This window comes from Oryctolagus cuniculus, chromosome 18 (assembly GCF_964237555.1).
Source record: "Oryctolagus cuniculus chromosome 18, mOryCun1.1, whole genome shotgun sequence".
Lineage (NCBI taxonomy): Eukaryota > Metazoa > Chordata > Mammalia > Lagomorpha > Leporidae > Oryctolagus > Oryctolagus cuniculus.
The window spans coordinates 10,615,710-10,631,774 of NC_091449.1; the positions used below are offsets into that span (position 1 = coordinate 10,615,710).

A 16,065-nucleotide genomic window follows, 5' to 3' on the forward strand; every position below is an offset into this window, starting at 1 on the left:
TCCGATGGCAGGAGCCAGGAGCCAGGTGCTTTTCCTGGTCTCCCATGGGGTGCAGGGCCCAAGCACCTGGGCCATCCTCCACTGCACTCCCTGGCCACAGCAGAGAGCTGGCCTGGAAGAGGGGCAACCGGGACAGAATCCGGCGCCCCAACCAGGACTAGAACCTGGTGTGCCGGCACCGCAGGGCGGAGGATTAGCCTAGTGAGCCACGGCGCCGGCTAAACTATGTCTGTTTTTTTAAAATTATATTTGGTTATTTTCATTTGATTTCAAAGCAAGAGCAAAGCACTCAGAGAGAGACAGAGAGATCTTCCACCCACTGGTTCGTTCTCTGAGGTGGGGCCACAGGCTTTCCGCTGTGTGGCCCACGGGATGGCTTAGTTACTGACTCGGTCGCTACCTTTGGTGCTGATTGCCTGCCCAGTGCGTTGTCCAGGGTTCCGTCCCCAGCGCATTCTCCGTGCTTGATGAGTCCGTTCTGCCTGGGCATGGGCCGTTAGCCTGTGCTTAGGATGCCCGTGTCCCACATCGGAGTGCCTGGGTTGGGTGCCCATGCCTGGATCGGATGCCCGTGCCTGGGTTGGGTGCCCATGCCTGGGTTGGGTGCCCGTGCCCGGGTTGGGTGCCTGTGCCTGGGTTGGGTGCCCGTGCCTGGGTTGGGTGCCCGTGCCCAGGTTGGGTGCCCGTGCCTGGGTTGGGTGCCCGTCCTGGGTTGGATGCCCATGCCTGGGTTTGATTACTGGCTCTGGCTCCCGACTCCAGCCTCCTGCTAATGCTGTCCCCGGGAGACAACAGCAATGACTCACTTGATCGTGTTAGGATTTGTGGGAGACCTAGGTTGAGTCCGTGGCCCCTGGCTTTGGCCTCAGCCAACTGTGGCCATGGTGGGGATTTAGGGAGTGAACCAGGGGGAGGAGCTCTCTCTGTCTCTGTCTCTTATTCTCTCTGCCTCTCACATAAATAAACACCTTTTTAAAAACATACAGGAGTGTGTGCAAACATGATATTTTAAAGATTTGTTTCTTTATGTGAGAGGTAGAGCTACAGACAGAGAGAGGGAGAGACAGAGAGAGGTCTTCCATGTGCTGGTTCACTCCCCAAATCACTCTGCAATGGCCAGAGCTGGATTGACCCAGAGCCAGGAGCCAGGAGCTTCCTCTGGGTCTCCCACATGGGTGCAGGGGCCCAAGCACTTGGGCCATCTTCCACTGCTTTCCCAGGCCATAGCAGAGAGCTGGATGGGAAGAGGAGCACCATTCAGGTCTCCCATGTGGGTGCAGGGGCCCAAGCTCTTGGCCGTCTTCCACTGCTTTCCCAGGCGCATTAACAGGGAGCTGGATCAGAGGTGGAACAGCCAGGACGTGAACTGGCACCCGCAGGAGATGCTGATGGGTTACCGCGAGGGCGCAGCACCAGCCGCATGACGTCACTGCATATAGCGTGCTTGATCTTCTGTGGATTTGGTGAGGCCTGGCACTGACCCCTGTGGACACGGGGACACTGCACCAGCTGCTGCGTCACAGGGACAGTTCCGTGCCAGCCCGCGGGGGTCCGTCTCGCTCTGATAGCTCTCGGCATTCTGTTGCGTGTGTGTGCTTTGTTGAATGACTGAAGGAATGAATTCTTGAATGAATAGATGCCCGGCTGAAGAGCTGTGGCCCTGATCTTGAGGGAAGCCCCTGGGGGGGGGGGTGACTACTTTGGAACATTCCAGACTCTGCTCAACTCCGGGGCATTCTTCCTCTGAGCTTAATCCAACACCTTCATATTCCAGCCCCCATATCTCCTCCTCCAGGAAGCCCTCTCTGACTGCTAGGCTAAACTAAGCACCACTCCTGGGCTCCCCTGTCCCAGCTCTGCCCACTCTGAGTCGCCACTGTCTGGGCCTAGGTTTGTCTTCCTTACTGGACTCTGAGTGCTGTGCGGACAGGGCCAGGACCCTGGCACCACCCGCCCCAGGGCCAGTCAGACACCATGGTCAGAATCACTGGGTGGCCCTTGAGGGCAGTGTCTCTCCCTTGGACGAGAGCCAAGTGCAAGGGCAGGCACCAGTGTCTGATGGGGGTGAGGTGCAGCCCGAGGGCGGAGGCACCTGATCCCAAATCTCTTGCGCAGGAAGTGGCTTGGGCCATGACCAACCTCATTACCCTTATCTGCTTCCAAGTGGTGCAAACGGCGGAGGGAAGCGGGTCAGAGAACACAGTGCCTGGCCTTGGCCCTGGTTCCGCGTCCCCTCCCTCAAATGTTCTTCCCCAGTCGCCCCCACCTCCACCGCCCCGCCCCGGGCCCCCTTATGGCTCAGATGCCGCCTGCTCACAGCCCCCCGTGCTGACCCCGCCACTCTGCCGGAGATGTTTTCGCTCGGCTGGCTGCTGGCACTTATCTGCACCTGGCAGCCCCAGCGCCCTTCCTCATTAGCAGGCAGACAAAGAGTTTTGTCTGGGCTTCGCTGTTTTTGTTTCGCTCATCCTGATGAATCCGGGCTACGAACAGCCCTGGCCCTTGGTAAGGGCTAAGGAAATCCTTGCAGAATGAGTGACAGGCACAGGACACGCCCCCTCCCGGGCGGGACTTGGTTGGGGGAGGTGCCCTGAATGTACCATCCGGAGTAGGCTTTGGGGGGTGGGGGCTCTAGGACAAAGAAGCTGTGCTCGCTGATGGGTGGTGGAGCCAGGCTTGCAACCCCTCACCCTGGGCCTTTGGGGCCCCCTCTAGGGTCAAGGAGTGTGGGGAGTGACCGGGAGTGAGGGACGCAGGCGTGGAGGATGAGAGAGCCCGGCAGGGGAGCAGTCAGGGAGACACAGGGAGCAGGTGGAGGGGCCACACCTGGCAGGTTCTCAGCTCCCTCGGTGCCCGCCGTGGGACAGGGCCACAGGCTCTCCGCACCCTGTGCCCCGCAGGCCGAGGGTCAGGCCTGAGGGCTCGCCGCGGCCAGTCTGCGGGGCCCAAACTGACATCTTCAGTAACACCAGCAATGACAATAAGAGCGATAGCAGAAAGAGCGACAGAGAGAGAGACAGAGAGAGACAGAGAGAGAGAGAGGTCTTCCATCAGCTGGTTCACTCCCCAAATGGCCACGATTTGGACTGGGCCAGGCCCAAGCCAGGAGCCTGAGACTCCATCCAGGTCTCCCACGTGGGTACAGGGGCCCAAGCACTTGGCCCATCGTCTGCTGCTTTCCCAGGTGCATTAGCAGGGAGCTGGATTGGAAGTGGAGCAGTGAGGACTCAAACTGGTGCCCCTATGGGATGGGGCTTAACCGGCCGCCTGCATGGCCACGTGGGTGCTAGTTCGCGTCCACCACGGGCTCACCTGCACCTGTTATCTCAGTACATCCCCGCAACACCCACGGAGGCGGGGCTCTCCCTACTTTCCCACTCGACAGAAGTGGAGCCCGAGGGCTTGCAGCTGTCGCAGGAGGCAGCTTGCACAGGGATCCCCAGGATCTAAGCGCTAAGTGTGAAAGCTGGGATTGTCCCCAGCGCATGTCAGCACTCTGGGGGGAGGAGGGAAGTACTCAGAAACTGGCAAACGCCCGAGTCCCTCCCCAGAGCGCGGGGGTTCGATGCTGGCCTCTGGCTCCTGACCCCAGCTTCCTGCTAACGCAGCCCCTGAGAGGCAGCAGTCCTGTGACCTGGACCGGGGACGGCTCGTCTGTCTTCCCACAAGAAAGAATTCAGACTGGAGACGGTGCTAAATTTTACTTATTTTAAAAGATTTATTTTATTTATTTGAAAGGGCAGTTACAGAGAGAGGTAGAGACAGAGAGAGAGGTCTTCCATCCGCTGGTTCACTCCCCAGATGGCCACAATGGCCGGAGCAGTGCCGATCTGAAGCCAGGAGCCAGGAGCTTCTTCCAGGTCTCCCACGTGGGTGCAGGGGCCCAAGCACTTGGGTCACCTTCTGCTGCTTTCCCAGGCCACAGCAGGGAGCTGGATCGGAAGTGGAGCAGCCAGGACTAGAACCGGCGTCCATATGGGATGCCAGCACTTTAGACCAGGGCTTTAACCCACTGTGCCACAGCGCCGGCCCCTACTTATTTTACTTTTTAAAAATATTTATTTATTTATTTGAAAGACAGAGTTACAGAGACAGAGGGAGAAGAGAGAGAGAGAGAGAGAGATTGATTTTCCATCTGTGGTTCACTCCCCAAATGGCCACAATAGCCAGGACTGGGGGAGGCCGAAGCCAGGAGCCTGGAGCTCCCTCCTGGTCTCCCGGGTGGGTGGCCGGGCCCAAGGTCTTGAGCCATCTTCCGCGGCTTTCCGAGGTGCACTGGCAGAGAGCCGGATCGCGAGGGGCGCCGCCCGTGTGGGACGCTAGGGTCGCAGGCAGCGGCTGCTTAAGCGGCTGCACCACAACACCGGTCCTGGCAGCAAACAGAAACACTGCTGGAGCGGGCGGGCGGCTCAGGAAAGAGGTTTGGACTGAGGTTTCGACGGAGGAGTATGAGCCCTCCGTTTCTACCCCCACACCCCCTTCTGGGATATCCCTGGGTGGAGGGCTTCCTGGGCATGGAGTACTTGAAATTCCGCCCAGGACTTCCTCAGCACAGTGCTATTGGACCTAAGAGCTCTCTTGATGACAGGCAACGAAGAGTCCCCTAAGCTCTACCCCCACCCCCACCCCCACCCCGAGGGCTGGGACCCACTTGACCAGGTGATGGAGGAACAAGACTTTCGATGTGCAAACGCTAGTCTGCTTCCAAGACTTGCTGCTACATTGTTTTCTTCTGGTAGTTGTACAAAACTCTGAGCCCTCTCACACGTGTAGGCTGACAGTCAAGGCTCAAGGAAGTGCGAGACCTGGACTGAGTTCCCAGCACCCAGCTTTGGTTCACATCGGCATCCCATGTGGGCACCGGTTCGAGTCCCAGCTGCTCCACTTCCAATCCAGCTCCCTGCTAAGGCACCTGGGAAAGTGGTGGAAGATGATCCAAGTGCTTGGGCCCCTGCACCTGCATGGGAGACCTGGAGGAAGCTCCTGGCTTCAGCCTGACACAGCCTGGCTGTTGCTGCCATTTGGGGGGTGAACCAGCAGATGGAAGATCTCTCCCTCTCCCCCTCTCTCCCTCTCTCCCTCTCTCCCTCTCTCCCTCTCTCCCTCTCTCTCTGTAATTCTGACTTTCAAATAATAAACAAATCTCTCTCTATTTTTTTAAAATATTTATTTATTTGAGAGGCTTCCCCAGGCCTCCCAGGGACTCGAGTTGACGCCCATATGGGATGCCAGTGCCCATATGGAATGCAGCCTTAACTCTGGCCCCGGTTCAGTCTTTTGAGGGCATTTGTGGTGTGAAGCTGTAGGTGGGAGTTCTCAAATAAATAAACAAAACCTTTTCAAACAATCAGCAAATGGCATGTAAAGTTTGTGCACTTTGCTGTGTGTGAATTTATCTTAAAAGGAAAAAAGCACACACATACTGAACTCTGATTTATAATACGTGTGCCAAAGTATTTACAGGACAAAGGCACTGATTCTGCAACTTCGGCGAGCATCAAAAGAACACAGAGGTAAACGGCTGGAACTGTGATGTAGAAACACGGCAAAATCATTGTCGATGCTGCGTGCTGGCTACATATGAACGTCTGCTGCAAAACCCTCTCAACTTCTGTGTGCTTGACATTTTTCACGGTGAAACACGGGACCAAATATTTGGTGAGTGTGTGAAAAGCATTAGCATAATCCCTGCACAGAGTTCTAATTTTTCAGGATGGATTGCGCGTTGTGCACTGAAGCAAATCACAATCTTCATATCCGGGCAACTGCTCATTAACTGAAATGAATAATCCGTCTCATTGACATTTTAGAGCAATCACGTGGGGGAGGAACTGACATTTGAGGGGCTGAGGGTCTGCAGGGCGACAAAAGCTGGTGGGGAGTTCCAAGCTGGGATGACCTAGGACCACCTGCCACTCCCACAGTGGTCCAGGGCCCCAGCCAACTGCCCCATTCCCTTGGCGGGAAAAGCACTCTCCCAACGCCCCGCCCTGCTGGCCACGCCCCAGACTAGCCACGCCCCTGGGTGTAGGCATTGTCATTCGGTCTTCTGTGGTGACCCGGCCCCCTCGGGTCTCCGCCCCGCCCCTGCTCGCAGGCGGGGCCCTGCCGCGCCGCAGCCAATCGGCGCCCGCGGGCCGGTCCCCGCCTTCCCAAGCCCCGCCTCCCGCCCTTAATCCTGGCCGCTTCCGCTAGCCAGGCTCAGAGCCACGCGTCGCGACTCGGTGGCTTCTCCGAGTAGCCGCTGCCTCCCGCGCCCAGGGACCCGGGTCCCCCTTCTGGGACCCCAAAGGCTGGGTCCCGTCCTCAGCTTCCCAGATTCAGGGTCCCTCAGCCCTCGGTTCCCAGGACACAAGCGCGCGGGGTCTTCGCCTCCTGGAACGGGGCGACCCGGATCTGCGGCACCGGCACCAGGCTATCTGCTGACGGCCGCCCCCTCGGGGCACCCTCAGCCCCCCGGCAGCCAGCCGAGTTCTCCACGTGCCAGGCTGAGCAACTCCTGTGTTCCCGACTCTCGAGGTCAAGAAACTCAGGCGCTCCCAGCTCCCAGCTTCCGGGCGTCCGGCACAGCCGGGAAGAGCCGAGGAGCCCCGGCGCCCCACCTCGGGCCCTCGGACCCTCCCGCTTCCAGGAGCCAAGGGCGTTGCAAAGTTCCAGCCTCCGGGCGCTGCTGCTCCACTCTCGGCGCGGAGAAGGGACGTCCGGGGAAGGAGCCGCCGGCGCTCTCGGCTTCTGCGCCCTCGGGAGCCCCCGTGCGCCCCCATCATGGTGGCCGATCCTCCGAAGGGAGACCCCAAAGGGCTCGCGGCTGTCGAGCCCACCGCCAACGGGGCCCCGGCGCAGGACCCCTTAGAGGACTCGGGCGCAGCGGTGGGCCGCTGCTGTAGCTCCCGGGACCAGGTGCGCCGCTGTCTTCGCGCCAACCTGTTGGTGCTGCTCACGGTAGTGGCCGTGGTGGCCGGCGTGGCGCTGGGGCTGGCGGTGTCCGGGGCCGGCGGCGCGCTGGCGCTGGGCCCTGCGCGCCTGATAGCCTTCGCCTTCCCGGGCGAGCTGCTACTGCGCCTGCTGAAGATGATCATCCTGCCGCTGGTGGTGTGCAGCCTGGTGGGCGGCGCCGCCAGCCTGGACCCCAGCGCGCTCGGCCGCCTGGGCGCCTGGGCGCTGCTCTTTTTCCTGGTCACCACGTTGCTCGCCTCGGCGCTCGGCGTGGGCTTGGCTTTGGCGCTGCAGCCCGGCGCCGCCTTCGCCGCCATGAACGCCTCGCTCTCGTCCACGGGCGCTGTGGAACAAACTCCCAGCAAGCAGGTGCTGGATTCGTTTCTGGATCTTCTGAGGTCAGACCCCGCCCGGGCAGGGGATTGGGGGGGGGCAGCGGGAGGCGGCATGTTGGGTGCCGTGGCCACGTGGTTGGGGCCGGAGCGGGGTTGGGGGGGTGTTTAGGTAAACGAGACGACGGCGGCGGGGGGGGGGGTGTTGCGTGTGGCGCTCTGGCCTCTGGGAAGAGTTGAGAAAGACTCGTGGGGAACGGGACTTCTAAACTTGGGGGACTTGGGCACATCAGCAGGGTCCTAAATGAGAGCGGTAGGCAAGGGAGTCTTATGGAGGCAGCCGGAGAGGGTCTCACGGGGCCTGGGGAGAGAAACAGCGTCCCCCCATCTGGAGAGCAGCACGGGGCATGTGGGCCCAGGGCAGCAGCCGCCTGCCCACTGGATGGGGCTTCTGGGGGCTGGGATCAGAGGACTTGAGCCCTCCTTCTGTCCCCCGGAGGTCCTGCGGGGCCGAGGGGATCCCAGTAGCCCTGTGCTCCCTCCCCACCGCAGGGCTGCCCAAGCCACGTGTCCCCAGGCCCAGCCACGGTCTTTCTCAGCCTCTTCCCTGCGGGGTGCACCCGGGGCCCCGCCACTTCCCCTTTCTGTCTCCCAGGTCAGCCCAGCTTCCCGCCCCCTCCCCCCTTCTCAGCTCACTTCCGACCTGCTCCGGACCACCCACCAGCAGGCTGCCCCGAGCGGGCTGGTCAGCTAGGGGGAGCAGGCTAGTTTTTCTTCTTCCCGCCTTCTTTTGAGGTGGGTAGATTGCGGGGTGCACATGGCCCCCACCTTTGCGACCTCTGATTCATCGCCTTCCTGGAAACCGAGGCAAGAAATGATGAGTCAGAGTAGGGCTTCCCCGCTTGGGGGGCAGCAGCAGCGATGGCTGAGATGGGGGACTCAGGGCGCCTCGGTGTCCAGGGTGGCAGTGGGTGGGCAGCTCCTGGCCCTGGAAGATTAGCGGGACCGGCCCAGCAGGCGGGCACACCCACTCCAGGGCTGTTGATGTGCACGGCTGTCCCCACCCTGTCTCCGGGTTCCAAAACAGCTGTAAGTTACCCACAGCCGGCCACTCAGGGGCGGAGCTGTAACATCTCACTGTCACACGCCCTATGGCCAAGGGACACGAGAGACACGCAGGCACCAGGTCACTCAGCCGCCGCTGCAACATCTCACACACACACACACACACACACACACACGGCCTCTACACCAGCTGTCCCCTCCCTTCCACCACCAACACCAACACCGGGTCCCTTGTTAGCACAGCTGCCCCCTGGTGCCACAGCGGCTCTAGCGCTCAATACCAGTGTACTTGGAAAAGCTGACTTGTGCGTCCATGACCTTTTAAAACATGTTGCATTTATGCGAGAGGCAGACAGGTCTTCCATCTGCTGGCTCCCTCACTCCCCAAATGCCCACAGTAGCCAGGGCTGGGCCAGGCCAAAGCCTGGAGCCGGAAGGAGCTCCAGCCAGGTCTCCCACGTGGGTGACAGGGACTCGGTTGCTCCAGCTGTCACTGCTGCCTCCCAGGGTGTCCATTAGCAGGAAGCTTGCTTTCTTTCTTTTTTTTTAAGGTTTATTTGTTTATTTGAAAGTTGGAGTTACACAGAGAGAGAAGGAGAGGCAGAGAGAGAGAGAGAGAGAGAGAGGTCTTCCATCCGCTGGTTCACTCCCCAACTGGCCGCAACAGCTGGAGCTGCACCGATCTGAAGCCAGGAGCCAGGAGCATTTTCTGGGTCTCCCACATGGGTGCAGGGGACTAAGGACTTGGGCCATCTTCCACTGCTATCCCAGGCCATAGCAGAGAACTGGATGGGAAGTAGAGCAGCTGGAACTCGAACCAGCGCCCATATGGGATGCCGGCGCTGCAGGCCTGGGCTTTTACCTGCTTTGCCGCAGCGCCGGCCCCTGGGCAGTGTTTTAACTGCTGCTCCACAACGCTGGCCCCGGCCCATGAACCTTTTGAAGTGCCTGGCACACACACACACCCCTGTGTGTCCTCGCCTCTTCAGTACACACCCGTCCGTCAATGTCCTCCCTCCCCCCTCCGCGGGGCACATGGCGTGGCCAGCACTGACGCTGTCTCATCCACAGCCCAGCCGGATCCCCGCACTTGACAAGCTGCGTGCTGATGTCTCCCTTAGGGCTACGGTTGGGGCTACCCTGGCTGGGTTTGAATCCCAGCTCCCTGTGTCCTATGGCCCGATTTCCCCTCTGTGCCTCGGCATCTTCTTCTGTGAAATGGGCTCGCAGTGTTTATCCCCAGTGTGGTGGATTAAGTGGGTTCCCTTCTACAAAGCCCCTGTCCGCAGGCCTGGCTCAGACAGGCGTGGTGGGTGGGTGAGCTGCTATTTTTACTTCGTGGCACACCGCGTGGCCGTGCAAACACAGACGGCATTGACGACGCAAGCAGCCATCCCTGCCACTCCTCTCTGCCTCTCCCCACTGCTGCCCAGCGCCGCCCAGGTCTCCTGCACACCCTCTGACCACCAGCCAGCCACCTGGGGACCTGGCTTTTCTCAGCCTTCCAGGAGGAAGTGGCTGATGCAAGACAGCCAGGGTGTTGAGTGTGCTCCCGGGTAGGGCTGAGGCCCGTCCTGCCCCCATCCCAGCCTGCCTCGGGAGACTGGCTGTCCTCGTCCCCAGCCCGCCACCCCTGGGGGGCTTGGGGCTGGAGGAAGCTGGCTCAGCCATCCGTACCCGGCAAAGGTGTAGGCTTAGGTCCAGCGTTGGCTCAGGTGTGGTGGGGGTGGGTTTGGGTGCTCATGGGACCTCCGGGAGGCCAGCCTCGCCCCCTAGGGCCGCCCGCCTGCCCTGTGGGCTCTAATAACTCCCCACTGCCTCTTTCCACAGAAATATCTTTCCCTCCAACCTGGTGTCTGCAGCCTTCCGTTCTGTGAGTTCTCCTGAGGGTTTCAGGGGGTGGGGCGGGCAGGAGGGAGGCAGCCAATCACAGGCCGTGCTGCCTGATTTTTTTTTGGGGGGGGAGGTGCCTGGGAAAATGGCCACATGTTGGGGGTGACATTGGTGGGTCCCCGGGTGGCCTCAGAGCCCGGCTGCGTGACCCCGGGCCGGTGCCGCTGCCCCTCTCAGCCTCGGCTTCCATCTCTGGGACATTGGGGTGTTACTAGGGCTGGCTCAGTGTTTAAGGGGTGCTCGGGTAGGTTTGGGGCTCTGTGGACGGGCCTCGGGGTTGCTGGGTGACAGTCATCTCTCCTCTTTCTGCCCCGCATGCAGTACTCCACCTCCTATGAGGAAAAGAATTTCAATGGGACCCTGGTGAAGGTGAGAGCCGGGAAGAGCCCCCCCCCCGCCCCCGGGCCCCTTGTTGCTGGCTTTTCAGTGTCGCTCTGGACCCAGCGCTGTCTGCCTCCCCTCCTAACGTTTCAGTGTGGAATTTGCTTTCAACGTGGCCGTCATTCCTTCCCTAGCTGTGGTTCTTCCCGCCTTCGGGAAATGTCTCTGCTTTGCTCCTGTTCCTCCCCACGGCCCTGGCTCCTGGCCCCAGCCCACGCGGGGTCGGACCCCCGCCCAGCCTCCTCTGTAGCTCTTCCCAGCTCTTTCCTCCGTGGCCACGGTAGCTATCCTACATTTCCAGGCTTTGCACATTCTGTTTCCTCTCCAGAACCTTCCAGGTCCCTCGTTACCTGCTTCACCCCCTCCTGTCCTCCGAGTCTCAGCTCAGATGCCCCTTCCTCCGGGAAGCCCTACCTGACTTCTCATTCCCCAAGCTGGCACTCCTTCTTGGGCTCCCCAGTTCCAGCCCTGTCCACTCAGGATCATCCCTGGTGACCGGTCTGTGTATGGGGTTTGGGGAGGAAGGGGTCCAGGGAGCTGGGGGCCCGGGCAGTGCTCGGGATGGGCCTTGGTGACTGTGGGCTGCCTGCCTGTCCTGTGTGCTTCCCCAAAGGTGCCCGTGGGACACGAGGAGGAAGGCATGAATATTCTGGGGCTGGTGGTGTTCGCCATCGTCTTCGGCGTGGCCCTGCGGAAGCTGGGCCCCGAGGGCGAGCCCCTCATCCGCTTCTTCAACTCCTTCAATGACGCCACCATGGTGCTGGTCTCCTGGATCATGTGGTAGGTGGGGGCCAGCGGCGTGAGACTGCTGTGGGCAAGTGACTCACCTGCTCCGTGAGGGCCACGCTGTGTTCCACGGGGGCCAGGAACCTGATGTTGGCACCTGTTGGATCTTACTGGGGGGTGACAAAAGATGGCCATGGTGTGACCACGGTGTGGCCACCGCCCAGTAAACACATCTGCATTTCACAGAGCCCTTCCTAGGCTTATGCGGAGAGAAGGAGGGACAGCGAAAGGGCTTAGCAGGTGTGTGGGGCAGCGGTGGCTGTGGCAACTGTTAAGTGACTGACCCCAGATAGTGAGAAGGGCACATGGGCAGAGGCTGCTGGTACCCCTGCCCCAGCCCCGCCTCCACTCCGTCTCTCTGATTTTTCTTTTTTAAAGACTTATTTATTTATTTGAAAGGCGGTGTTACACAAAGAGAGAAGGAGAGACAGAGAGAGAGAGAGAGAGAGAGAGAGAGAGGTCTTCCATCCACTGGTTCACTCCCCAATTGGCCACAATGGCTGGAGCTGTGCCGATTGAAAGCCAGGAGCCCGGAGCTTCTTCTAGGTCTCCCACACGGGTACAGGGGCCCAAGGACCTGGGCCATCTTCTGCTGCTTTCCCAGGCCACAGCAGAGAGCTGGATTGGAAGTGGAGCAGGGGGGTCTTGAACCAGTGCCCATATGGGATGCTGCGGCTTCAGCTACACCACAGCGCCAGCCCCTCCCTGATTCGTAGAACTTCCCTTTAGAAAGAGTCACACCCAGGAGAGCGCCTTTGGTTGCTCCTTCCTCTTTGCCCTTTTTAAAAAATTTATTCCAAAAGCAGAGAGCTGGAGGTAGAGACAGAGAGATCTCCCCCCTCTGGTTCACTCCCCAAATGCCAGCAGCAGCCACAACTGGGCCCAGCCAAAGCCAAGAACTGAGAACCCCATCTGGGTCTCCCGAGTACCGGAGCCATCGGCTGCACCTCCCAGTGGAATCAGGAACGGTGCTGGCACGGGGACTCCAGCACGCTCGGCTGGAGAAGCCGGGGGTGGGGTGGGGAGTAGCGCTCGGCTGCCTGGTGCCCACCCCCCATGCTGCTGCTTCCCAGCCGCGTGCTGCACCACACGTTACTCAGCCTTCTCATGCCTCAGTTTCCCCACCTGGACAACAGGGTGCACAGGGCCAACCTGGAGGGGCTGCCGCCGGGCACGAGTGAGTTAGTGCCTGTGTATCCTTGGGGCAGCGCCTGCCCTATAGCATGCAGACCGTAAAGAGAGCCAGCCAATGTTTGTTGAAGGCGCTTGGCTTGTGTGATTTGCGGGCTCGGCGCACCTGCCACACCCAGATGCACAGGTGGCTGCTGGGAAAGGGGGTGCCTTCTGAGGCTCATGGGAAGGGCTGAGGAGACAGCTGCCGTGGCCTCCGCAGTCAGTGGAGACGATCTTGGCGGGGTCCTGACCTAGGGACTTCAGCACTCCTGGGAAGCTTCTCCAGGACAGGGTGGTAACTACCCCCCCACACCCACCCTGAGGTTTATAGATCACTTATTGTGTACAAAGATCTTTCGGCTCGTTTCCCGTGAGCTCTCGTTCTACCCTGCTCGTGTTCTGGTCCCTGCATACCAACCTGTTCCTGTCCATTTTTTTAAAAAAAAGGTTTATTTTTATTGAAAAGCAGTTACAGAGAGGGAGAGGCAGAGAGAGAGAGAGAGAGAGAGAGAGGTCTTCCATTCACTGGTTCACTCCCCAAATGGCTGCAACAGCCAGGGCTGGAGCTGGGCCAAGGCGAAGCCAGGAGCCAGGAGCTTCTTCTGGGTCTCCCACACGGGTGCAGGGGCCCAAAGACTTGGGCCATCTTCTGCTGCTTTCCCAGGCCACAGCAGAGAGCTGGATGGGAAGTGGAGCAGCCGGGATACGAACCAGCGCCCATATGGGATGCTGGCACTGCAGGCGGCGGCTTTACCCGCTACGCCACAGCACCAGCCCCTCCTGTCCAATTTATTTGAAAGGCAGAGTTACAGAGCAGGAGAGACAGAGGTCTTCCATGTGCTGATTCACTCCCCAAACAGCTGCAATGGCCAGAGCTGGGCCAGGCCAAAGCCAGGAGCCTGGACCAGCATCCGGGTCTCCCACATAAGTGGCAGGGGCCCACACACTAGGGCTGTCTGCTGCTGCCTTCCCAGGCGCGTCAGCAGGGAGCTGGAAGTGGGGCAGCCGGGACTCGAACGGGCGCCCTCGTGGGATGCCGGCCGCTTCTCTCCTTGCTGCCTGGAGGACCTGCTGTGGACTGTGCCTGAGCTCGGGGAGCCTGGGGAGTGTGGGCAGGCAGGTGCCGTGGGCACCTGGTCAGGGCCGTCTGCGTCCTGCATGGCAGGTACGCCCCCGTGGGCATCTTGTTCCTGGTGGCCAGCAAGATCGTGGAGATGGACGACGTGGGCGTGCTGTTCGCCAGCCTGGGCAAATACATCCTGTGCTGCCTGCTGGGCCACGCCATCCACGGGCTCCTGGTGCTGCCGCTCATCTACTTCCTCTTCACCCGCAAGAACCCCTACCGCTTCCTCTGGGGCATCCTGACGCCGCTGGCCATGGCCTTTGGGACCTCTTCCAGGTGAGCCAAGCCGGGGGGCATGGAGTGGGCGCCGGGTGTTGGAAGAGACCCCTGTTGGGGAGACAGGACCAGGGGTCCCTGAGCCTCTCCTTTTGTTCTGTAAAAAGCCCCAAGGACACGGGAGGGGGACAAAGGCTTGGCTGGCCGGAGAACCCAGAAGCATCTCCCCAGATCCCGGCCCCTGAAAGCTGGGAGGCGTGAGGGTGGTCCGGTGGATGGGCGGGGCTCCAGCGGTGGGCGGGACCTCGGCGGTGGGCGGGGCCAGACCAGCCTTGCCCCTGCTGACCCGCAGCCTGTGCCCCGCAGCTCGGCCACGCTGCCGCTGATGATGAAGTGCGTAGAGGAGAGGAACGGCGTGGCCAAGCACATCAGCCGCTTCGTGCTGCCCATCGGGGCCACGGTCAACATGGACGGCGCGGCGCTGTTCCAGTGCGTGGCCGCCGTGTTCATTGCGCAGCTCAACCGGCAGTCGCTGGACTTCGTGAAGATCATCACCATCCTGTGAGCGCCGCGGGGGGCGGGGCTGCGGCTGGGACCTCCCTTGCAGCACCAGACCCGCGGTGGGGACGAGTCCCTGACCGCCCCGCCCCCGCTCTGTCCTCCCCAGGGTCACGGCCACGGCGTCCAGCGTGGGGGCTGCCGGCATCCCGGCGGGAGGCGTCCTCACTCTGGCCATCATCCTCGAAGCGGTCAGTCTCCCCGTCAGCGAGATCTCCTTGATCCTGGCCGTGGACTGGCTGGTGTGAGTGTGGGCTGGGATTCGGGGTGCGGGGGGGGCACCCTTGGGAGGGGGTGGGTGGAGCTTTAGAGGAAAGGGTGGGGTCTTGAGCATCCCGGCAGGAGGGAGGGGTGGCGGCTTGGGGGGTTCTGAGAGCCGCCGAGAAAGGGAGTGGCCCCCGGGGATAACCAGGCCTCTGCCATGGCGGCGTGCTCCGAGCCGTGTCCCCGCGAGAGGCTCACCTAGACACTTGCGAGCGCCCGCCGCAGCTCTCTTAGGGGCGTGGGTGGCCCCTCGGCGGGGCGATCAGCTGCGGGCTTTTAGAAGGGTGGATTTGGGGACGCTGGGAGACTTCTGGGGCCCTGGGGTTTAGAAGGAAGGGGGCTTTGGCAGGGTGAGCTCCGTGAAGGAGGGTGGTGGGCGCCTCCGGATTCCAGAGGGAGACAGGCAGGAGGCTGGGGCCTGGGCTCCTGCCCCACCCCCACCCCCGTCTCGCCCTGCCCACCCCTCAGGGACCGGTCCTGCACCATCATCAACGTGGAAGGGGACGCCTTTGGGGCCGGGCTCCTGCAGCACTACGTGGACCGCACGGAGCAGCGGGGCTCGGAGCCCGAGCTGACCCAGGTGAAGAGTGAGGTGCCCCTGGGCTCACTGCCCGCCCCCAACGAGGAGGGGAACCCCCTCCTGAGACACAGCCCGGGGGCTGCCGGGGACGCTGGCGCCTGCGAGAAGGAGTCTGTCATGTGAAGTCCCCTGCACCGCTGGGCACTGGACACCAGGACCACAGGGATGGGTAAACGGACACACCGGGCTCCCGGGGACGGGAGACGTGGAGGTCTCGCTGCCGGCGTGCGTGTGTGTCCCCGTGGGCCCCAGTCCCGGCCCACACCCCAGGACCACGCGCAATTCTGGGGAAGGGTGTTCCTGGAGGCTGCTGGCCTGGGGCTGGCCGCAGCTCTGTGTGTGTGTGTGTGTGTGTGTGTGTGTGTGTTTGTCTGACCCTCCTCCCCACGGTACGTCCCAGCCCGGCCCTGGCACACACACACCCAGGAGCCCAGGCGGCCGGCCAAGGATGCTACTGCTGCAGCCGCCACGATTCAGCAATAAAACCGAGTGTCGCGTGTAATTCTGTCAGACGTTTTTGAGGACTTGACTGAAGGCAAACACAGCCCAACACCTGTCATTCATGGAATGCCCTTGGGAACCGTGAGACGCCACCGCGGAATGGCCAAAAGCCAAAACAAGGCCTTGCGCGAGCACGGACTTGGTAGAGCCGGTGGATTCTCGGGCATCGCAGGAATACGGCACGGTCCTCTCCCTAGGAAAACAGCTGGGCAGTTTCCTTTCCTTTCCAGATTTTACTTTTGTGGATTTGAAAGGCT

At 61.2% G+C, this 16,065-nt stretch overlaps 1 protein-coding gene across 2 annotated transcripts; it reads left to right on the plus strand.

Annotated features, from left to right (window-relative positions):
* The first annotated feature begins 6,217 nt into the window (after window positions 1-6,217).
* On the plus strand, window positions 6,218-15,809 carry SLC1A5 (solute carrier family 1 member 5). 2 transcript variants are annotated; one of them, NM_001082378.1, is given in 8 exon segments: window positions 6,218-7,334; window positions 10,164-10,206; window positions 10,548-10,595; window positions 11,221-11,387; window positions 13,732-13,965; window positions 14,272-14,466; window positions 14,573-14,707; window positions 15,196-15,809. In NM_001082378.1, coding segments are annotated over 8 exon segments (1,626 nt in total). In that variant the 5' UTR covers window positions 6,218-6,765; the 3' UTR covers window positions 15,431-15,809.
* The last annotated feature ends 256 nt before the right edge of the window (window positions 15,810-16,065 follow it).